The sequence below is a fragment of the Pelophylax lessonae genome (assembly GCF_965119305.1).
Source record: "Pelophylax lessonae genome assembly, chromosome: 9".
Lineage (NCBI taxonomy): Eukaryota > Metazoa > Chordata > Amphibia > Anura > Ranidae > Pelophylax > Pelophylax lessonae.
Genome location: NC_138776.1, coordinates 48,781,514 through 48,806,798, shown reverse-complemented (window position 1 = coordinate 48,806,798; position 25,285 = coordinate 48,781,514). Strand labels below are relative to the sequence as shown.

The following is a 25,285-nucleotide window of genomic DNA, read 5'->3' as shown; positions in this document are numbered from 1 at the left end:
CAAACTTTAAACAACACTTTTTATGGATATCTTTAAGAAATGGCTTTCTTCTTGCCACTCTTCCATAAAGGCCAGATTTGTGCAGTATACAACTGATTGTTGTCCTATGGACAGAGTCTCCCACCTCAGCTGTAGATCTCTGCAGTTCATCCAGAGTGATCATGGGCCTCTTGGCTGCATCTCTGATCAGTCTTCTCCTTGTATGAGCGGAAAGTTTAGAGGGACGGCCAGGTCTTTGTAGATTTGCAGTGGTCTGATACTCCTTCCATTTCAATATTATCGCTTGCACAGTGCTCCTTGGGATGTTTAAAGCTTGGCAAATCTTTTTGTATTCAAATACAGCTTTAAACTTCTCCACAACAGTATCTCGGACCTGCCTGGTGTGTTCCTTGTTCTTCATGATGCTCTCTGCGCTTTAAATGAACCTCTGAGACTATCACAGTGCAGGTGCATTTATACGGAGACTTGATTACACACAGGTAGATTCTATTTATCATCATTAGTCATTTAGGTCAACATTGGATCATTCAGAGATCCTCACTGAACTTCTGGAGAGAGTTTGCTGCACTGAAAGTAAAGGGGCTGAATAATTTTGCACGCCCAATTTTTCAGTTTTTTATTTGTTAACAAAGTTTGAAATATCCAATAAATTTCGTTCCACTTCATTAATGTGTCCCACTTGTTGTTGATTCTTCACAAAAAATTACAGTTTTATATCTTAAAGTTTAAAGCCTGAAATGTGGCAAAAGGTCGCAAAGTTCAGGGGGGGGAATACTTTCACAAGGCACTGTATATATATATATATATATATATATATATATATATATGTATATATCTACCTACACACACACACACACTATATATACATATATATATATATATATATATATATATATATATATATATATATATATATATATATATATATATATGCATACATACACACATATATATATATCTATATACACATACACACATATATGAGATATTGGGTTTCAGGTTTTTACTCATGTAGCCTGCACATCTAATGATTGGTAAGCTGCAATATATTCCATTTTTGGTTTTGAGTTTAATACCACTTTAATACAAAATACAATTTATAGGGGAAAAAAGTGAGTGCACTTGAGCGCTCCAGCACAACTGATTGCCTCTTTGTGCTGCTCCTCCCTTTCCCAGTCTGAGCTCTGCCTTACAGGGACTTCAAGAAGCCAATACCAGGTCAAATTCATGCACTTACACTGCTTACATTTTGAAAATACCGATCATAGTATAAATTATTACTGAGATATCTGCCAAGAGTTCAGCTTTAAAAGAAATTCCTACTTAGTAAAGGTTCCATGTACAAGCAATCAGACGTTATTTGAAGGTAGAACCCCCTTTAAGACTAATTTTTTTTTTTTTTTGATAAAGCACGTGCAACCAAGCAAATTAAACAAGGCCGCCGACCTCCCGAATCATCCACTGACCACCGCTGTCAAGCTTTCATTGCGTAAGCCTTTGTAAACAATACGAGCGTTTATGGCTTGTAACGAAGGAGCCTACTATTCATGACACCGTGACCCGATCGCTTCTTTAAATAATGCAGACTGCTGACATCCCTCCTCTGTAAACATAACCAGCAAAAATCTGCTTCCATTTACCCAAGATGTAGTGGGTACTTGACGTGTTATGACATATGTGTAAACCTATGAGATCATACAGTATACTAAACACGCCAAACTCAAGGGGCGCCCTATGGGGATCTACATGCTGACTACCCAAAGTCAAGATTCTTTACCTTCCGCAAACAGTTTCTAAAGCAGTCCCATTTTTAATTACTAATAACTCTGTTTTGCAGGAATTTATATTTCTTATAGATACAAGGATACGGTGTGTATTGTCGCACTTCAAGGTTCTGACAGCCCACGGCGTTTAGGAAGCCGATACCTGAGGCAGGGTATTTCAGAAAACTGCAAGAATAACACTACAGGACTTTGAGCTGACATTAAATGAGCACATTCTGCTATTTTTTTCCTAAATAAGAATACACCCATGGCTTGGCAGACAGATCAGTGACAAAAAAAAAAAAAAAAAGAATAACAAATTATAATATGGATTGAGGGGATTGCAAATGGTAAAACTGATAGGGAAAGCATTTCTTTTTAGAAATAAATGAATACTCAAAACTTAAGGCTGAAGTCAGTAGTTTTGCAAAAAAACAGACTTTAAGTGCTGTCGTAACTATTGCTCTTGTAAAAAAAAATAAAAATAAAAATAATAATAGTTTTTAAATGCAATTAGATAACAAACCAATGGCTAATCAAAGTGATCAGCACTAAATACGTTTGGGAACCTAGCTTTAAACCCTGTAGGCTTTTATGGTTAATTCACACAAACAAAATAGCTCATAGGATCCACAGAATAAAAAAATAAATTTGAGGCAACTAGATAATAAAAAAAATAATATTAAAAGCATTTGGATACTGCACAGCAATTGTTATTTATTTTTAACATTGAATAATTTTTTTTTTCTAAACAGAGTTCAAAATAATGTAAAAATATATTGTATATTGTACGATAATATATTGTAAAATACCAATTAAGAGAACCCCAAAAAAAGTTTTTATTATGTGCAAAACCTGCATATATTAAAACATGTAGTTGCATAAATATATTTACACTTACATTTTTTATTAAATATCATTACATAATATCATTACATAATAATAATATAAAACAATATTAACAATAATTTAGAATAATAATATATTATATTATTATTATTACTATTATTAATAACAACAATAATATTATTATTAATAACAGTCATTATAATTAATATATTATTATTATTACTAGTATTAGTAATACCAATAATAATATTATTATTAATAACAATCATAAAAAATACAATTGTTTTGTCATTTGTCTAGACTTGTTTCCTGTACATATGTATGTTTTGTTTTGTTATTGATAAAACCTCAGCACCACACCAGAAATAACGCCGGCAGTGTATAAATCAATAATAGCACAGAATTAGAAATATCAATAGGTAAAATAAATTAATTAGCTATAAAAAGGCAAATACAGTATAAATTTACGCATACTATTTAATTTATTTTGGTTCAATTGGAAATTTTTTTTCATTTCAGTTCTAATTAAAGGTCTTACAGATATTTAATGAAAAAAGGAAATGAAAAAGATTCTGTTTTTTTTATTCCCAAACTAGAACATAAGAATTCTCTTTTTTTTTCATTCTCAAACTAGAACATAAGAATTCTCTTTTTTTTTCATTCTCAAACTAGAACATAAGAATTCTCTTTTTTTTTATTCCCAAACTATAACATAAGAATTCAGTTTTTTTTTAATTCCCAAATTAAAACATAATAACAAGGTCAGCAGTTATCAATTCTCAGGCATGAGCATTCTATAATTTGTCTAGAGTGTTTCAGATAAGCATCTTAAATTACAAATGTATTTAAATACCTTTAGGAGTGCTGGGAATTTATTAGAAAAAATAAAAAATAATTCATTTGTTATATTTTCTGAAACCTATTAACTGCTGTAAATGAATAAAAAATGTCCACATCTAAAAATATTAAAAGAAATAAGGTAAGACAATAAATGAATTACAAATACGTACAAATAGCAAAAAAGAAGATGATTATTGTACACCACGAAATAACGTTTCAAACAGAACTACGTCATTAATGTCTATTGTTTGATTAAATCGCATAGTGTTTAAAGACATGCAGAAATAGAAAGTATTCCAAGAATGGGATCTGAATACTGCATAATAAAAACTGCAGATTTTAAATATATAATATAGCATAACATATAATATGTATTATAAATACAATTATATAAAATAATATCATATATATATATATATATATATATATATATATATATATATATATATATATACATATCTATCTATCTATCTAACCTATCTAATCTATATCTATCTAATCTATATCTATCTCTCTCTCTATATATATATATATATATATATATATATATATATATATATATATATATATATATATATATATATATATATATATATATATATATATATATATATATCTCTATATCTATCTATCTATATATATATATATGATATTATTTTTCTATAAATATAGGATATTTTTCTCTCTCTCTATATATATATATATATATATATATATATATATATATATATATATAGATAGATAGATATATATATTTTATATAAATATATATATAGATATAGATATAGATATATATATAGATATAGATATATATCTATATATATATATATATATATATAGATATATATAAAAATAAATATAGATATATAGATAGATAGATTTATAATTAAAAAAAAAAAAGAACAAAAAAAAAAAAAAAGAACCGCTCCGTAGAATCAGTAATAAAGTAAAGTGTTAAACATGGTGATGACGGAGGGGAGGGGCGCAGGGAAATGTAATATTACGTTGGGGTTTCACTATACAACACAGCATGTACATGTAAACATTTTAGACTTTGATTAATGACAGAATGCAGTTCCAGCAGAGCATTGTGTAAAAAAAGGAAAAAAAAAATCTTAAAATAGTTCTTTCGAAGTGCAGCTAACCCCTGTTGCTCTTAAAGTATCTATTCGTTGGCGGTGCCTGTGTTGATTTAATTATAATATCAAAATGCAGTTATGTGTATTAGATTTTTTTCTTTTTTTTTTAGTATATGGGATGAGGAGAGAAGCTTTCTTCTTAAACTTGGCCCTCCAAAGTTACCCATAAAGCCAGCAGAACAGATGGGGATATCCCTGTCCTCCCGACTGAAGGGTTAATGGTAAGATCTCCACATAAAGGTTTTGAAGTTGATTAAAATCCAGGCTTTGCATTAAACAACATCATTTCCACATGAGTTGCTGCTAATGCTGTTAAGGAAGCAGCATGGGCTGCCCAGTGTGTGAGACCCTCCTGTACCCTCTAGCCACCCACTAGGGCTGCATGATTAGCATCCTACCTGGCTCTCCGAGGAATTCCCATCATCCCCTAGTAGCTCATTCCGCACTTCGTCACTGTAGGCGATCCGTGACCTTTTCTGCAAAACAAAAAAAACAAAGGGAGGTGAGAAGGGGGGGGAGTAAGTGTAAGAAAAATAAACCTTTAGAATTTAAATCTGAAGATGTACCCAACCCTGGAGAGCCCCCTAATGGATGCCGATCTGATACAATCTGCTAGGAAAGGTTTGATTCAATTGTGTCCAAAACCAGCGGGGTGATGTGGTCCTACCGAAGGCCAGACGATTCAAAAAGGTATGCCTGCCAGCAATGCAACTGTTGTTGGCGAGAGCGTTCAAAGAGAAAAACACTTGCTTAACAGCCTCCCTAGAATATTAACCTCATGCCACACAAAAGGAAAACTCAACTGCCCAACTGGACCTGCACTGTGCTCTACTACAGCCAAACGACCTTGCCATCAACCGGGAACATGATTTAATTTCAAGTGTACCTGTTGTGTGTACAGACAATTGAGCAGATTCAGAAAAAAAGTAAAAATATCAGCACCCAGAAAGACACATTTATTTTACAAACAACTAGTTGCTATAGACAATTGGGGTTTTTTTTTTTTGTTTTTTTTGCTGCAATTTTTATAAACCTGAAAAATACATGATGAAGTGCTGCTGATTGCATTAGAAAACAAACTGGAGTTACACTGAGCTGTGTTTGATATACTTAAAGCGGAGTTCCAACCATTTTTAAAACTTAGTATCCACATTGCATTTACAAACGGCTAATTTTATTTTTTTTTCCTAAATACCTTATTTTAGATGTCTTAATGCGGCACTTCCGGCCCAGCCACATAGGCGATGTCGTCATAAGGCGATTCCCATGGACTCCTGGGATGTTGGCATAATCTATCCCAGGAGTCCATGGGAATCGCCTAATACTGAAACCTTGCGTGATTTTGGGGGGAGTGAGGAAGGAAAAAACAGTGGCGCGCAGTAGCAATACTGCGCAGGTGCGAGATTGGGATGTGCATGCTGGGTAGCCAGCTGCAGAGGAAGTAAACCCTCCTCTGCAACTTGTACCTATAGGTAAGCCTATGATAAGGCTTACCTATAGGTACTGTAAACATCTCCTAAACATGCACCGTTTAGGAGATATTTACTTTGCATGCAGCCAGTGACATCACTGGCGCATGCGCAAGAGTGACGTCATCGCAGCTCCAGCCAATCAGATGGCCGGATGCCGCAAACCTGGAAGAAGGGTGACCGAACATGTCACCCATGAGACAAGTGAGCGGGCGGCACTGCGAGACTTCGTTCTAAGGAAAGTATTTCATAATGAGCTAGTATGTGATGCATACTAGCTCATTCTGTGTTTGCCTTTCAGGTGTTCATTTATTAAAAGGTTTACAACCTCTTTAAATCCCAGAAAAAAAGACAAACAGGCTACAGATGCCCACAACAGCAATGGACCCTGTCAGCTTCCGAGATCAGGTTAGTTTTTAATGATTAAAAAAAAAAAAAACAAGAAGGAACAAATTAGTTAATGTTACAATGGAAGTGGAAAAAATTACGAGGGAGCATTTATAAAAAAATTGAATTGGGGGACTGGAACTGCTTTAAGAGAAACCATCAATTTCATACATCTTTAAAGTCCACAATTTTTTTTTTCTGCTCTTGCAACAGGAAAATGCTGAAAAATGACCAATGCCAGTAAAAGACCAAAATAAAAAAGCCTCATGCCTGACCCTACAACAAAAAGGCCAACTGGATCTAACTACGACACAAAAATGTGAACTATTGTTATATGTTACCACTGCACTGAAACAAACTATCGCATTGAAAAAAAACACATTTTTGTCCTCTCGAAACAAAGCATAGAATATCACAATTTATGATCCAGCGGAAGGGAGGAACAGAGCAGCGCCAGTAGTAGTAGTAGTAATAAAAACAGTCGTTTATTTCCATAAAACAATAATGCACTCACATAGATATGTGGAAAACAGGCTAAATCATTTCTCATCCAATCCGCTGTAAGGGGGGCTGGAGAGGTGAGGGCAGCCCTTGGTCCCGGCTGTGTTAGTGGCTTCTGGAACTTCCTGGTATCCTTGTGCCGTCTCAGCTACTCCTTTTTCAGATCCGGCAGAAGCGGGAGGGTGCATGAGTTCCCTTCGTCAGGTGAACGCCAAAAGCCACCGACACAACCGGGACCAAGAGCTGTCCTCACCTCTACAGCGGATCGGATGACAAATGATTTAAAGCCTGTTTTCCACATATCTATGTAAGTGCATTATTGTTTTATGGAAATAAACGACTGTTTTTAAAACTACACTTAGGTAGCGCTGCTCTGTTCTTCCCTCCCGCTTGTCTCTGTTCTTCCCTCCCGCTTGTCTCCATCCACAGAGTCCCCATCTAGCTCTGGTAGAGCCGGCGGCCACCCAGCCCAAAAAGACTATATACTACAGACTGTGTATATCCATACACTACAAAAGTGTTTCTTAGAATTGTTTTATTTTTAAAACAATTGTTTTATTTATATTTTATTTTTTATGTATACCATATCTTCTACACCAGTGATGGCGAACCTTGGCACCCCAGATGTTTTGGAACTACATTTCCCATGATGCTCATGCACTCTGCAGTGTAGTTGAGCATCATGGCAAATGTAGTTCCAAAACATTTGGGGTGCCAAGGTTCGCCATCACTGTTCTACACTATAGGTTTACTAGCGGTGGTCTACAATTTGTTTTCTCTTGTTCCACATTACTCGCCCTAAACATCTGAAAATATGGTAGCCATGTGTAGACAATTCATTCAAAAAATGGTCCAGGCGCTAATCCCTTGAACAGATTCCTGAAAGGTCATAAATCCAGATGGCTATGATATTATGAATGTGACCAATAATAGCTGTTACACCAAGGCTGCCAAATCCCTAACATGGGATGATGTTCAAACTGTCAAAACTATGGCAAAGAAGGATGGCGCACTGTGGTGTGCATATTTACAAATGTTGTATAGATTACTAGCAAGAGAGTGTCAAGATGAACCATAGAAGTTTAATAACGTCAAGTTGTAATAAAAAACAAGTATAATATAAAATGTCAACCAAACCGGTCCTGGAGTCTCCGGGTCTCCCCGGGGTGCTGTGGGAATCCCAAGTATGTAAAAGCAGGGCAATCCGATTACAAACGATGTTACCAAGCAGGGAGAGGTAATCCGGTGTGCCAAGGGACGTAGCTGCGGTTGTAGGCGACTGGATGGGTACTGTGTGCGGCCGCTGCACAGACCCAGAGCCGGATCCTCCGCAATCGCCGGAAGTGACACGCAGGTGACGTCACCCGAAGCTCAATAGGACGCCGGGCTGGATGTTGGCGGTGACACGCAAGCTTCTGGTTGCCGCAACTACATGTTTTGCGCGCATGCGCTTTGTCAAGTTCTTGCCAATCTCCTTCAACCACAGCTACATCCCTTGGAACACCGGATTACCTCTCCCTGCTTGGTAACATCCTTTGTAATCGGATTGCCCTGCTTTTACATACTTGGGATTCCCACAGCACCCCAGGGAGACTGCAGGACCGGTTTGGCTGACATTTTATATTATACTTGTTTTTTATTACAACTTGACGTTATTAAACTTCTATGGTTCATCTTGACACTCTCTTGCTAGTAATCTATACAACATTTGTCAATATGCACACCACAGTGCGCCATCCTTCTTTGCTATAGTTTTGATGTGTAGACAATTACCTGCCATGGGACTTCATCCAATCATTACTGGAATCTTGATTGTACATCCATGGAACTACCCACTGATATTATAAAATTGGGCAATGTTTGGTCACTGTACCTACCGGACCCCTGGTTTCCTTCTTCTTCCCCTACTTTTCTTTCTTTTCTTGACTATTTCTTTGAACTGTGTAAGCTAGATCGGCATCTTCATATACCCGATATTACGGAGCTCTTAAGCGTGATTGTCCCCGCGATTTGGGGTTGTCTATTTGCAATTGTTCTGTTTATGACTCAACATTTTGCTCCAAGTTGTATTTTTCTTTGGGCTATTGTTGATCTGATACCCATTGTGCACTGTTTAAAATACATTTTAAAGAAGTGCTGCTGATAGCATCAGAAAGCAAACTGTAGTTACACTGAGCTGTTCTTGGTATACGTAAAATAAATCAATTTCATACAAAGTTCACATTTTTCTTTTTCTGCTCTTACAACAGGAAAATGCTGAAAACTGACCAATGCCAGTAAAAGTCCAAAATAATATATATATAAAATAAACGGCCACCTGATCGAACTACGACACAATTTAAAGCGTAGATCCGCCTCCCCCTCCCCCCCCCCCGTCCAAAAATCAAAAGTCAGCAGCTACACATACTGTACACATACTGTAGCTGCTGACTTTTAATATTAGGACACTTACCTGTCCTGGAGTCCAGCGATGTTGGCACTGCAGTCGATGTTTCCAGTCGATGTTTCCATCGGCTGTCGGGTGTGGCCACTGCCATTGCCGGTAAGGGAACCCGGCAGTGAAGCCTTGCGGCTTCACGGGTGGGTCCCTAGTGCGCATGCGCGAAGCGCGCTGCGCATTCCTATGGGCTAAGCGGCGGAGGAGGGGGCCAAACTTCCAAGGGGCGGCGCCGTATCCTGGAAGTGGGGAAGGGTACCTGTCAAAAACCGGTACCCATTCCCCCCTCCCCTGAAAGGTGCCAAATGTGGCACCGAAGGGGGGGGGGGGAAGAAACAAAAGAGCGAAAGTTCCACTTTTTGGTGGAACTCCGCTTTAAATTTTTCTTATTTGTTACTACTGCATTGAAACAGACAAACAATCGCAAAGGCATTGAAAACACCCAATATTTATCTTCTCGAAACGAAACATAGAATATAGCAATTTATGATCCATAGCAAGATCGAGGCCACATTGTGTCATTTACCTCCCTAAACACTTGAAAATATGGCAGCCATGGGTAGACAATTACCTGCCACGAGACTTCGATCAATCAGTACTGGAACTTTGATTGTAAACCCATGGACTTGCCCACTGATATTCTAAAATTGGCTGTTGCACCTACTGGATTCCCTCTTATTCCCCTCCTTTTTTTTTCTTTCTTTCTGACTACTTATTTGAACTGTGTACATTAGACAGGCATCTTCATATTCCTGATAATATGGAGCTCTTAAGCATGATCCCTGTGATTCAGGATTGTCTATTTGCAATTGTTCTGTTTATGACTCAACATTTTGCTCCAAGTTGTATTTTTCTTTGTGCTATCATTGATCTTATACCCATTGAGCACTGTTTATTGCGGTTTGATTGCATAGCAGCATATACAAAATGAAATTGTACAATTATGTATCAGTTTCCTTATACTCAATAAAAATATTCAACAAGAAAAGTCTAAAATAAATTTAATCGGTTTCATATTTACAACTCCCTTCAAATGGGAACTTGACATCTTACATAGAAAAAGTGCTAAAGCATCAATAATACCAGCACATCTTCTTTAAAATCACAATCATTTACGTGGTCAAGAAGGTGAAATCATTGCAAGTCTTAAGGCCCGTACACACGTACCGATTGTCGGCCGTAAATATTCGGCCAACATCCGATCAGCCGATTGTCGGCTTGTTAGTATGATGCTTCCGACAACCGACTGCGACTTTTCGGCCGAACAAAATCTGGTCTGCATGCTATAAAATTTTTTGTTGGCCAACACCAGAACGGCCGATTGTTCGTCAGTCAGTACAGATTTCGGCTGACAAAAGCCAGATGAGCAAGACTGGGCATGCTCAGAGAAGAAAAAACACACGGAAAGTTAACCATCGCATGACATCACTTCTGAAGTTGGTTGTTGTTGCCCGACAAAATTTGTGTGCAGTCTTTAGCACTTTTCAACCAACACGACAGCACTGGACAAAAAACGGCCGATCGTTCGGCCGACAATCGGTACCTGTGTACGGGGCTTTAGGGTCCTTTCACACGGCCGATCAGATCAGATCCGCCTGTCAGTTTTTCTGGCAGACCTGATTGGATGCTCCATACATCCCTATGGGGCAGCGGATGTCAGTGGTGACATGTCTGCTGACACCAGCTGCTATCTGCTTCCGATCCTGTCCCTGAAATCTGGACGGATGGAAATCCTATTTTCCAGCCGTCTGGAGGATTGGATCGGATGGGATCAGGCGGTCTGTTCTCATCCGATTCCCCCATAGTGGACAGCAGTGGAGATGGAGCTGTCATCCGCCTGTTCAGCGGGTATCGGAGGAGAATAGACCTCATTGGACACACCGCCGTGTGAAAGGAATCTTTGGGGTTTTATTTACTAAATCTGAAGAGTGCAAATCTGGTGCAGCTTTGCAAAGAAACCAATCAGCTTCCAGTTTATTTATTTTTTGTCAAATCTTAATTGAACAAGCTGAAGTTAGAAGCTGATTGGCTACCATGCACAGCTGGAAAAACTCAAAGCTGAGTTTTGGTAACATCAGGTTCGATGTTTAGAATCTTCAAACCTGAAAACCAATGCAACACACTCAATATCTGATCTATTGCAGTGCAAATTTAATACTCTGTTATGGTTATCCTTGACCAAACTCCTAAATGTATTCCTAATGCTAAAACACAATTTAGAACCTAAGCTCAACTTCAAACATAGGCCCACTCCCTGAAACATACAATGCAACTTTTTCAGCAGTTAGCTATAGGCCCCTTTCACAATCTGTCCGCTGATCCCCACTGAGCAAGTGGCTGGCTGGTCTTTATCCACTCCACTTATGCAGAGCAGACCCAAACACAGGCCTGCTCTCCTCTATGGGCAGTATACGGGCAACCTGTCCATTTACACCCGACTGCCATCCGATCCACCAGACGGATGGGGAACAGATCCATCCATCTGTTTTCAGCGGATAGGATTGGATGGGATGTCGACGGGTGTCAAAGGACACATGTCTGTTGACGCACGCCGCTCCGTAGAGAGAAATGGGTGGTCCGATATTCTTATACACATGATTGGATGATGGAAGGCAGCAAAGATTGAACACATTCACTAAACTAAGTAAAAACTTCCCTGTAAACTAAAGGCCTATTTGCTTTTGGTAAATCTTCCCCAAAGTATAATCTATTATCTAACTTTTCCCTTAAAACTGACCATTAAACATTAAATGCATCTCTAAAATGAACCTTTAATTGAAAAACTATAAAAGGATATTTTCATCACAAACACAATACTATAATGACAACAATATTGTGGATATAAAATTTGCATTTTCTAATTTGTTTGGTTTAGCCTAATTTTTAACCACTTGCCGACCGCCGCAAGTACACTTACTGCGGCAGTCAGCCCCTCCTGGGCAAAGCGACGTAGTACTACATCGCTTGCCCAGGAGCCTGTAGGGGGCGCGCTCCTGCCGGGGGGCGCGCTCCTGCCCCCATCTCGTTCACGGCCATCCCCGCGCGAGTGACCGACGGCTCCGATGTCCGCTGGCCACTCGCGATCTCCCGCTGGAGAGGGAGAAAGGCAGGCGGCTGATGTAAACACAGCCGCCTGTCATTCTCCCTGGTGTAACTGCAGAGACTATACGATCCTGCTATGTAGGATCTTATGTCTCTGTGGTTACATCAAAAGCCATGCCCCTTGATAGTTAGAAGCACGCCCCTAGGGACACACTTAACCCCTGGATACCTAATAAAGTTAACCCCTTCCCTGTCAGTGTCATTTTTACAGTAACAGTGCATATGTATAGCACTGATTACTGTAGTAATGTCACTGGTACCCCCAAAAGTGTAAAAAATGTTAGTCAGGGGTCCGATCTGTGCGCCGCAATGTCGCAGTCCCGCAAAAAAAAAAAAAAAAATCGCAGATCGCCGTCATTACTAGTTAAAAAAAAAAAAACAATAAAAATGACATAAATCTTTCCCTTAGTTAGTAAACGAAATAACTTTTGCGCAAACCAATCAAAATACGCTTATTGCTATTTTTTTACCAAAAATATGTAGCAGAAAACAAATTGGCCTAAAATGTTAAAAAATTTTGATTTTTACTTTTTTTGGGGGGGAATTTCATATAAAAAATGTGAAAAATATTGTTATTTTTTCAGAATTGTCGCTCTTTTTTTGTTTATAGCGGAAAAAATAAAAATCGCACAGGTGATCAAATACCACCAAAAGAAAGCTCTGTTTGTGGGAAAAAAAAGGACGTCAATTTAATTTGGGTACAGCATCGCGGTTATGAGTAAGCAGCCGTTCGTGCCGTGAAACGCGTCAACCTTGGGCTCGTCTGTTCCTTACACTGTCTGTCTGTTCATGATTTTTTGAAGAATAAAGACACTATTTTGCTTTCATCTACCTGTGTGCGGTTCCACAATTTCTACTGCATGTTTCCGGATGGCGGATCTAACCAGCACCAGGTTGGGCTTACACCTGAGTGGCTTCTCTTCTCCTGATTACCTACAGCATCGCACGACCGCGCAATTGTCCGTTAAAAGTCACGTAGTGCCGAATCGCAAAATAGGCCCTGGTCTTTGAGCAGCCAAATCCTCCGGGGCTTAAGTGGTTAAAAAAAATCAGCTACTTATTTACTAATTTTGTTGAAGTATAAAAAGGTAAACCTTGCATGGAGTAATGCGGATAATTAAGGAAAAGTTGTATAGCATTCTCGGTTAAGGTAAAGAGATCTGGGGATGAAGCACCGAACACCCCTCTGACCTTATGCTGATTAAACAATCTGGATTACTGTTCTAATAGTATTAACTCATTTTGGAATTTTTCAATTTTTTTCAACTTGTTTTGGGCATAACATTTTTGAAGTATAAGGTAAGTGTTTCTTAACACCATAGTATGCAGTGTTACAGAGGAGTAATGTCTTTTAGCATCACTAAGGATGGTTTCCAAAGGTCTACAAATGTCACAAATAAAACGGAAAAAAAGGTTGGAGGCTTAAAGAGTAGTAAACTTCCATCTTCCATCAGTATACTGATTTTTGTGACTTTTACCTACAGGTAAGAACAAAACAGTATCTTTTCACTCAGTGCCCAGTGTCAGTGGCCATCATCCCTGTAAATTGTGAACAAGAAGGATTCCCCTATGTATGGGACTGTAAATGCCACTGAACACTGTGTTATGCATAAAATATCTTTATTATTACAAAATACATACAAAATAATAACAAAAATCAATAACATCACAGGGCATAAAAATATGCATGCATATGACAGACCAAATACCGAACACAATAGGGGCGCTTAGGTGTACAAGGTGATCGTGGAACCGGAACCGACCCTACGCGTTTCGGGCAGAAGAGCCCTTCTTCAGGGGTCACCCAAAGCTCCAGATACAATACCTAGTATATCCTTAGCGTCTATCCCTATGGATTGGATTGGATTGGTCTGTCAGCTAAAAGATGGTATTGCTACCATTAGGAGGAATGCCCAAATTCCCACAGGCCCGTTCCAGGGCTGCGAAGTCCGTGAGAGTATGAAATAAGTAGTAGCATCCGCCCAGAGGAACCAGGAGGGCACCACGATGACCGGCAAAAAAATTGGCTCAGTATAAACTACTCCCGTAAGGGGGAGGGGGATATATCCATATAGCAACCTGTATTATACAGGAAGGATGAGACCACAGAGGGTCCAATATAGTACAAGTAGTAATAATCTTGTACGGGTGAGATCAAAGTGTATGTGTATCTGTCTCCTATCTTGCTATGGGCTTGGCATCCTCTACCTATAATAAGGCTTACCTGTAGGTACAATTAATATCTCCTAAACCTGCACGGTTTAGGAGATATTTGCCCTGCATGCAGCCGCTGACGTTTGCGGCGCATGCGCTCTGAAGGTCCGGCGGACCTTCAGAGTTCCATGCCGGGTACTTGCCAGAAAATGACTCCTGCACGCATGCACGGGAGTGGCGTGATCGCGGCTCCGGCCACTCACAGTGCCAGAGCCGCCGAACCCGGAAGAGACGCCGAGGGATCATGTCAGCTCCCACAGCGGTGTCCTGGGGTCCGTGTCGGGGCTTCGTTCTAAGGTAAGTATTTCATAACGAGCTAGTATGCGATGCATACTAGCTCATTATGCCTTTGCCTTGCAGGGTTTTTTTTTTTTTTCCAGTATAAAACCACTTTAAGTTTTACCTATAGATAAGTCTATAATAAGGCTTACCTATAGGTAGTGTAAATATCTCCTAAACATGCACTGTTTCGGAGATATTTACTGAGCTAGCAGCCAAGTTACGTGATTGGCGCATGCGCTCTGAAGGAACGGCCACACGTGCCGTTTCTTCAGAGTAGTGTGTCGTGACTGGCGGCTCCCGCACGCATGCACGGGAGTGACGTTATCGCGGCTCCAGCCAGTAACAGAGCCGAAGCTGCAAACCTGGAAGGAAGACTGGGTAGAGATAGACGCTGCCCTTCAGCGATGGTACCGCATTGCTGGAACACTTCTTTTTCAGCTAAGTTTAACATAATGTGCTAGTATGCGATCCATACTAGCACATTATGCCTTTGCCGGTAAGGAAAAAAAGTGCAATGGTTTACAACTGCTTTAACCGTTTGCCGACCGCCGCACGACTATTTACTGCGGCGGTCAGCCCCTCACAGGCAAAGCGACGTAGTACTAAGTCGCTAGCCTGTGAGGCTCTAGGGAGCGAGTGTGTGCTGCTGGAGGCACGCTCCCGTTCGATCAAGGACCCCACCCGCGCGAGTGACCGGCGGACCCGATGTCCGCCGGTCACTCGCGATCGTCGGTTACACCGGGAGAAAGGCAGGCGGCTAATGTAAACAAAGCCGCCTGTCATTCTCCCCTGTGTAAGAATGGTGATCATACGGTTCTGCTATGTAGGACCGTTGATCTCTGGTTCTTACACATCAAGCCACATCCAATCACAGTTAGAAGCACGCCCCTAGGGACACACTTAACCCCTCCCTCTTAAGTAAAGTTAACCCCTTCACTGCCAGTGTAATTTTACAGTAACAGTGCATATGTATAGCACTGATTACTGCAGTAATGTCACTGGTAACCCCAAAAGTGTCAATGGGTGACCGCAATGTCGCAGTCCCGCAAAAAAAAAAAATCGCAGATCGCCGCCATTACTCGTTAAAAAAAAAACAACAAAAATTACAAAAATCTTTCCCTTAGTTAGTAAACACAATAACTTTTGCGCAAACCAATCAAAATACGCTTTTTGCAATTTTTTTTACCAAACATATGTAGCATAAAACAAATTGGCCTAAAATGTTAAAAAAATATTTTGATTTTTACATTTTTTTGGGGGGAATTTCATATAAAAAAATTTGAAAAAATATTGTTATTTTTGCAAAATTGACGCTCTTTTTTTGTTTATAGCGCATGATCAAAAAATGGCACAGGTGATCAAATACCACCAAAAGAAAGCTCTGTTTGTGGGAAAAAAAGGACGTCAAAATCATTTAGGTACAGCGTCGCACAAACACGCAATTGTCCGTTAAAGTCACGCAGTGCCGAATCGCAAAATAGGCCCTGGTCAGGAAGGGGGTTAAAAAAAAAGTTATTGATTTGCTATGAAGCAGCAAACTAGTAACCACATACCTCCCACCTGACTGATGGTGGCAATTAGTAAACTGTCAAGCTGCTTCTTTTAATTCCCAGATAGAAGGAATAACTTGACACAAATTTGTGGCAGTGTTGAATTGTAGGTCTTGTTCCCTTGCTGCACATTTTCACTGGCAACTTGAACATTTGCAGGGTACTTTAAAGCACAAGTTCTAGTTGACACTTTTCTAAATTCAGAAACAGTGACCCCCTGTGGTGGGATGACTATTGCACAACATAACTGAACCAGAACTTGCAACAGACCAGCAGAATGCGCTTGCAAAAAAGCTGATCTGGAGTCATGCAATGTGGACTTGCTGCAACTGTGCAACAAATTTGTGAAACCGAGCAAGTTTAGTAATAGCTTAGCAAGTCATTTTGCTATCTGTGTTATAAATGGTAAATGTCTGTCACCAAGCGCCCTATGACTTATTCAACCAAGGCTCCAATGGTAACATCAAAACCAAAATTACATAACTTTCTGCACCGGTTTCAGTTGGTTCTTTCCCCAGAAATGCCTGCATGTGGGAAGGATTCCATTAACCAACACGAAGGTAACCAGACTCTTCGCCATGGCAATGTTATGGGAGTCATAGTTCAATAGGGGCTAATCTCCTAGCAACTCCTCAGCCCCATAGGAAGCTTTGGCTTGGAGGGATCTTATAAATGGAAAATTAAAACGCCTGTTATTATCTCTCAGTAGTCTGTAATCAAGTGAGATACAAATGGTGAGCCACAAAACCCTACCAATTATTCCCATCTTTATTTAGTGTTGAACAGGCGGCAGGAGAAGACCACTTGGGATGCCGCACTTTGTGCATGTGGTCCCTTTTTGCTACTGGGACAAACAAAAAAAAAAAAAATTAGATTCAGTAATTCTGCTGGAATCAGAGGTTGTCCTTGTTCTTTAAAACTAAATAAGTCTGGCAACGGTCAAATGACATATATACATGCAGTATCTCACAAAAGTTAGTACACCCCTCACATTTTTGTAAATATGTTATTATATCTTTTTATGTGACAACACTGAAGAAATAAGAATTTGCAACAAGTAGTGAGTGTACAGCTTGTATGAGGGTCCTTTCACACGGCCGCTCCGTGTGAAAGGTCCGCTGCGGGACTTTTTTTTTTTCCACGGAGCGGATGACATTTCTGTCATCCGCTCCGTGTGCCCGCATATCATCCCATCCGTTTGCGGATGATATGCGGACATAATGTAAGTATATGGCACTGCGGATGACACCGCTGACATCCGATTTTCCTTCCTTTCCGTTTTTTAAACGGAAGAAAAAATGGGGTTCTGTTCCATTCGAAAAAACGGAACAGAACTGAAAGGAGGAAAATCGGATGTCAGCGGATGGTATTCCGCTGACATCCGCAGTGCCATTCACTTACATTATGTCCGCAAATCATCCGCAAACGGATGGGATGATTTGCGGACACACGGAGCGGCCGTGTGAAAGGACCCTAACAGTGTAAAATTGCTGTCCCCTCAAAATAACTCAACACACAGCCATTAATGAGGTAGTATACAGCTTTTTGTGATTTTTAACTACAGGTAAGCATATAATAAGGCTTACCTGTAGATACAATTAATATCTCCTAAACCGGCACGGTTTAGGAGATATTTGCGCTGCATGCTGACGCGAGCGGCGCATGCGCTCTGAAGGTCCAGCGGACCTTCAGAGTTCCTTGCTGGGAAGTTGCCGGAAAATCATTCCCGCGCGAATGCGCGTGGGCGACGTCATCGCGCCTCCGGCTAATCACAGCGCCGGAGCCGCCGAACCCGGAAGAGACGCCGAGGGATCATGTTCGCTCCCACAGCGGTGTCCGAGGGTCCGTGTCGGGGCTTCGTTCTAAGGTAAGTGTTTCATAATGCCTTTGTCTTGCAGGGTTTTTTTTTTTCCTTTGAGTATACTACCGCTTTAATGTCTAAACTGCTGGCAACAAAAGTGAGTACACCCCTACGTGAAAATGTCCAAACTGGGCCTTTTTTTTTTTACTTTTAATACTTTTTAAAAAATGTACATGAAACAAGCACATAGACAGTTACATCAGGACTCTTTGTTCAGAGCCAGGAAAGAAAAAAGCTAGTGGACTGGCATGAAAGCCAGGAAACCAGCAGTTTTAGAAGGAGGCTAAAAGAGGCAGCCCACCCATTTCTCTTAGTACAGGTTTTCCATGAATGGCAATAGGTGATGGAACAAACTGGTGTCAACTTAAATCAACTTAAACGGAATCTGGGTGTTAACATTAGAGTGTAAGCTCCTCTGGTACAAAGACTAATGGGAATGGCTCCGTATTCTCTGTACAGCACTATGGAATTTGCCAGAGCTATATACATGTATATTAATAGCTGTGAATGACTGCGGTGGGACATTAGAGTGTAAGCTCCTCTGGTGAACAGACTGATGTGACTGGCTCAGTGTTCCCTGAACTGCACTGTGGAATATGTCAGAGTTACAGTGCATTGCGAAAGTATTCGGCCCCCTTGAAGTTTTTGACCACATTTCAGGCTTCAAACATAAAGATATAAAACAGAATCAACAACAAGTGGGACACAATCATGAAGTGGAACGAAATTTATTGGATATTTCAAACTTTGTTAACAAATAAAAAACTGAAAAATTGGGCGTGCAAAATTATTCAGCCCCTTTACTTTCAGTGCAGCAAACTCTCTCCAGAAGTTCAGCGAGGATCTCTGAGCCCCGGTTCACACTGAGGCGACCTGGTCGCCTCACAGGTCGCCGTAGGTCGCCTCCCATAGGGAAGCTGCGGACCCGTTCTAATAGGAGCGACACAAGTCGCTCCGACTTAGAAAAAGGGTCCGGAGCTTCTTTGGGGCGACCAGGAGGCGACCGCCATAGACTTCAATGTTATGAAGTCTGTGGCGGCCGCTCCGAGGTCGCGGAGCGCTGCTCGCACCGCGACCTCGGAGGTCGCGGTGCGAAGTAGCGTCGCCCCGATGTGAACGGGGCCTGAATGATCCAATGTTGACCTAAATGACTAATGATGATAAATAGAATCCACCTGTGTGTAATCAAGTCTCCGTATAAATGCACCTGCACTGTCATAGTCTCAGAGGTCCGTTTAAAGCGCAGAGAGCATCATGAAGAACAAGGAACACACCAGGCAGGTCCGAGATACTGTTGTGGAGAAGTTTAACCACTTACCGCAAAGTGACGTAGATCTACGTCGGCAGACTTTGCGGTGTTATACCAGGATAATGCCTCTAGCTAGAGGTACCATCCCGGTACCGTGGTTTACAGCCGACGGTCGGCTTTCCATCAGAAACGACCGATGCGGCTCGGGAGCCGCTCGATCGTTACCCGGGTGAGCGGGAGGGGACCACCCCCCCCTCCCGCCACCTTCCGTGACTTTGCTCAGGCCTCCCGTCCCACCAAGAGACCTGAGCACCCAGCCGGCGCGTCCGCTGGATGGAGTCCCGATCAAAGCTGGAAACGGCTTTGATCGTGTCTCCGATGATGTAACCCGGAGGCGGCGTCCGGGACACTAGAGAGTAAGCTCCTTTTGTGCACAGACTGTGAAGGGCTCAGTATTCTCTGTACAGCATTGCGGAATATGTCAGAGCTATATACATGTATATTAATAGCCCTAAATGACTGAGATGGGACATTGGAGTGTAAGCTCCTCTGGTGCACAGACTGATGTGACTGGCATAGTATTCTCTGTACAGCACTCCAGAATAGGTCAGAGCTATAGACATGTATATTAATAGCCCTGAATGACTGCAGTGGGACATTAGAGTGTAAGCTCCTTTGGAGCAGAGAATGATGTAACACGCAGTAGAATATGTTTGTGCCATAGAATAAACACAGACACAGAACACTCATCTCTTCTCACATAACCCTCCAGTATTTCTCTCTGTAAATTTGGAGGCGCTGCTTGTAAAGCATCCTCTTGCAGCACATCCCCGCTCTTCAACAGCAGAGCCGTATATTAAAAGATATAAAAACCCTTTAAACAGGCCATGGAATCAGAGGCAGCTTTAATTATTCATTTCATCACTATGGGAGGCTAAAACTCTCGGCAGTGTGTAAGAATATCATATGGAGACTGTTTTTGTTTTGTGCCTTTTTCTCCAAAAAGCCAACAAATTGGCAGAGACTGATCAATTATAGGACTCCATTTCATTTTTTTTCTGTTTCTTAAACATCAAAGGGAAGGGAGAAATTACAGCGGCATTCCCGGGTCAATAAAAGATAATCAGCCAAAGTGTTTCAGCTGCACAATAAAGGTAATAGCTGTGCTTTGCCAAATGAATTTTTACCTTGCTGCACAATTGCCGCACCTTCTAATATCTGCTCAGAGGTCGCCCCTGACGGGCTGGAATTAGGAGACGGGAATTAAAAGGACATTGCATTTATATTAGGTTGTTCTGCACAAATAAATAAAAAAAAAAAAAAAAAGTTAAATACTCCTCAATCGCTCCTATAAAAATAAAAACAGGATTGAAAAACTGCCGAAAAAATACTGTAAATGCGAGTCAAATGAAGAAAAGTACGCTATCGCATTCAATAAAATTACTAATGGCCTAAAAAAAGTATTTTTTAAATAAAGAATAGTTGGTATATCCTATTTTTGTAGCTGAAGGAAGTGGTCACTTGAACATATACCAGTGGTTCTCAACCAGGACTCCTTCATCTATTGCTAGGGGGCTCCTTGAGCTTTTACTCAATGGACTCCTATTTAATGGTGCCTCCATAGTTCCAGGGCCAATGCTATTTGGTAGAGCCAAAAGTCTGGCACCAATGAGTTTTTCTTCTGCCTGTAAGGGGGGCATTCTGACTGCCATTGAGGGGGTTTGATGACCCAATGAAAGGGGGAATTGTATTCCTATTGACTCTCATTTGGCTGGTTTCAGTAGGGGTTCTCCTAGACCTGCAATTTATTTTAGGGGTTCCCCTGGGGTACTAAGGCTGAGAAAGGCTGCAGTATACACCCTTATCCTGAGCGTGGTGTGTGTGTCTGAGGGTGGGCAACGAAAGAAGTGGGGGAGGGTGGGCAAAGAAAGAAGTGGGGGATGGTGGGAAAAGCCGCTTTCCATAAATCAGAGCAGGGCTTGGCAGCAAAGTTGACTATGGGAGTGAGGATTCGGTTTACTCTAGCGGCTGGGGGCAGTAAAATCCTGTGGTTCAGCCATGTTTAAACCTCCATCCATTTAAATGCAGCGGCAGGGGGTGTATATATGCCATGGAAATTATACCCCTGTTGCGCTTGGCAGGCACTACCACCCAACTGTGAACCATTCAGGAGAATGGGGCCATGCTGCAATTATCTTTCTAACAGGGACAACTAAGCGGTTGTGGCATGGTAATCTGGATTTTATGGGGTTAAAACAGGCGGTGAGGAGGCGATACAACACAGACATACATGTGCCAACGTAGAGATACTCTCTAAAGAGCAATGCAAGTGTAAACGAGGGCTATAGGCACACCCCGTACATCGACATTACATGCTGTGGCTCTGTTTAGAGAGCTGAGAGATGCAAACTGACCACCCCAGTATGGATTTGCTGCCATGTTTGCCGTAGTCAGAATGTTACAAGAATCAAAAGGAAAGTGGCAGAATCACCAGGTATCTGGTAATAAATGACAGTGTAACTGCTCAAGAAGGAACAAGCACAGGATTCTTTATATAAAAAAAAAAAAAAAAAAAAAAAAAAAAGGAATTGCATTGCTAGAATAGGAATTACAAAGTTAACAAAATTTTAAAATGAAGCGTATCTAAATCCTAGAGCAAAAGTATAATTTTTTTGCAGTTCTTTGAGTTCTTAGGCCAGATTGGCCTAAAATGTTGATTTTTACATTTTTTTTGAGAATTTCATATAAAAAAAATGTGAAAAATATTGTTATTTTTTCAAAATTGTCGCTCTTTTTTGTTTATAGCGCAAAAAATAAAAAAAATAAAATCGCACAGGTGATCAAATACCAAAAGAAGAAAGCTCAGTTTGTGGGAAAAAGGGACGCCAATTGGATTTGGGTACAGCGTCGCACGACCGCGCAATTGTCCGTAAAAGTCAGTGCCGAATCGCAAAATAGGGCCTGGTCTTTGAGCAGCCAAATCCTCCAGGGGGCTTAAGTAGTTAAGCAGACTTCTGCGAAAACTGGTGAGCCAATCACACAAGCAGGAAATTACATTTCTGGGGTGTAGTCAGTATACATTCTCTGTACAGAACAGCTCTAGGCGGCCATATTATATTGCATTTTCAGAAAATAACAGCGGCTGCAGATTAAAAAGGAAAGGTAATTTTTAATAACATTCAATTACAATATGATTTGTGTCGCAATTGTATACGCTATATTGTTTTTTCTATATTTGCTGATTTTTTTTCCCCCCACAAAAGTGGAGTTACCCTTTAAACCTAACAAATTTCGCCTTGCGCAAAATGTATGAGGGTCTGCGGCAAACAAAATTGTACTTGTGAAAGGCCATCAACCAATTTGCTGAAATGATCCTGAGTTCCATACACATTTAACAAGAACAAAAAAAAAAAACATATGATGAGTTCTGAAATCCTTAAATTGCTGAACATTCCTTATTCGGGAAATAAAAGTCAAAATTCAAAAGCCTGTCCTTCAAGAAAACCAAGCATAGAAAATCTGAGCCGTAGTCCGCGAGTAGACTATAGGCTGAAGGAAAGAAAAAAATAATGGAATCTAACCCATAATTAAAGCGCTTTCCTTGGGAGCACCATCCCACACAATACTTATAAAATATACCTAGAACTACAATAGGAACTTGCCTTGTGGGCACATTGTAGGTATAGGTATGTTTTATAAGTAGACGCTTGTGGGTGATGATGAAATGTGGCCACCTTCAAATACACAGTGAGCTGCTGCTATCACCTAAGACCTTTATGGAGGCCTCACTTGTATTAAAAGGAGAATTCAATTTATCATTTGTTGCGATGAAACTGATCAATTCAAAACATATTAAAAAAATAAATTAGAGACCCTCCCTGTGACAGACCCAACCAGGACAGGGGTTTTTGGAGAAGACTCCTACCCACTGACTATGGGACCTGGCATTTGAGGGAGCTACAAGCGTTTAGGACAGGCATGTCAACCTGCGGCCCGGAACTGCAGGCAATGCGGCCTGGAAACCGCAGGCAATGTGGCCCACTGCCTCGACATTTTTTTTTTTTTCATGGGGAAGAAGGAAGTTGAGTCGGGGGCACTGCCACAGAGGCAGCCTCGGAGGGGATCATCCACTAGCTGTGATAAATTAGTGCTGGGGGGGTGCGGCAGCACGGGAAGGGCGCAGCGGCGTTTTATTACTTATATACCTTAACTAATAGTATATATTTTATATGCGGCACAAGAAAATTTCTCTACAGTCAATGTGGCAAAGAGAAGCCAAAAGGTTGGACACCCATGGTTTAGGAGGATGTCCCGTTATATCATGCAAAAGGACATTATTACATTTAACATTAAAAGAAGCCATGAAAATAAAGCGAGTTAATGAGATTTGGACAGCCCTGGGTCGTCTTGAATACTGTTGCCGGATAGTCTGAGGTGGGGTGAGATTATTGTTTGTCATGTGTTTATTGTTAAGTAGATCTCTCCCATTGTTAATTGTGTTATTTGAGTCAACTATTGTTTCTGTCTGTTGACTAACTCTTGGAGGTATCTATGATGGGATTAGCCTTCTGTCAGCTCTACCTCGTTATATAAACCATTGTTTGATGTTTTGGGTAAATATTTGGTTTTCCTTTGGCTCTACTACAACATCTTGTCTGTGTACAATGATTGGGGTAATAGGGCTGGTATTAGCTCTGAGGAAGGGAGCATGTCTCCCGAAACACGTCAGCGGTCCAAACATGCTCCTGAAATGCGTTTTGGGAGACATGCTCCCTTCCTCAGAGCTCCGATTTTTTTAACCCTCATCTTATGTGTATGTGGTAACACTAAGCACATATCTCACGGAATACTATATGTGATTCAAGTTGTATACATCTGTTATTCGTTGTCTACATATGGCACAAGTTAATGTAATTTAATTAATATCAGCAAGGGGTATATTTTATATAACTTTTTATCTTTATATATTTTTCAAACAGCGCAACATTTTCATTTCATCCATTATGGGACAAAAAACAAAAAAAAGAACGCCCCTAACCTGCCAAAAAGAAGCTCATGTAATTTTTTAAGCGACAGGCATTTTGCTTTAGGCGACAAAACACTTAGATGTGACCAGAGGCCATTAAAATGAATGGGATTTGACTTGTTGAGCATTTTATAGCTACAAGCAAAAAATCACTCAGGTGTGAACGAGACCCGCATTCGCGTTTGGAATCTAGGGCAGATTTCCTGCGATTCTGAGTAATCAGAAGCAATTGTCAAGAATCCACCATGGCTGATCTACACAGTAGTTGTAGATCATTCATGAGATCCCCAAGGCTGCAATCACTCCTGGGCATTTTGAATAGCGGAAAGATTTGCCGCGATTTAGCCTGCAATTTTAAAACTCCCAGGTGTGAAGGACAAAATTGCACAACGTACATTTGAGATGCCATTCGAATGGCACCTAAAATCAGTGCGGTTCTGCTGCGATTTTCGTGCGATAAATTGTGCTGCAATCGTGGTAGACAACACCGCATGAAGCTTGTTGCCTAAAAAAAAATTCAGGAGCTTCTTCTGGGCGACATACTTCACACAATGTGGTTTTCCGCGATTTATCGTGCAACGATCGCAGCAGACCTGCACTGCGACTTTTGGGGTCA

General features: G+C 40.6%; 1 protein-coding gene across 4 annotated transcripts in view; it reads right to left on the bottom strand.

The window, feature by feature from the left end:
* Positions 1-25,285, bottom strand: part of VTI1A (vesicle transport through interaction with t-SNAREs 1A) — a 710,402-nt gene that overhangs the window by 555,305 nt on the left and 129,812 nt on the right. For all 4 annotated transcript variants that reach the window (XM_082268376.1, XM_082268374.1, XM_082268377.1 and 1 more), the window contains exon 4: positions 4,990-5,067. In XM_082268376.1, the coding sequence (XP_082124502.1) occupies positions 4,990-5,067 (78 nt within the window). The remainder of the gene's footprint in view (positions 1-4,989; positions 5,068-25,285) is intronic.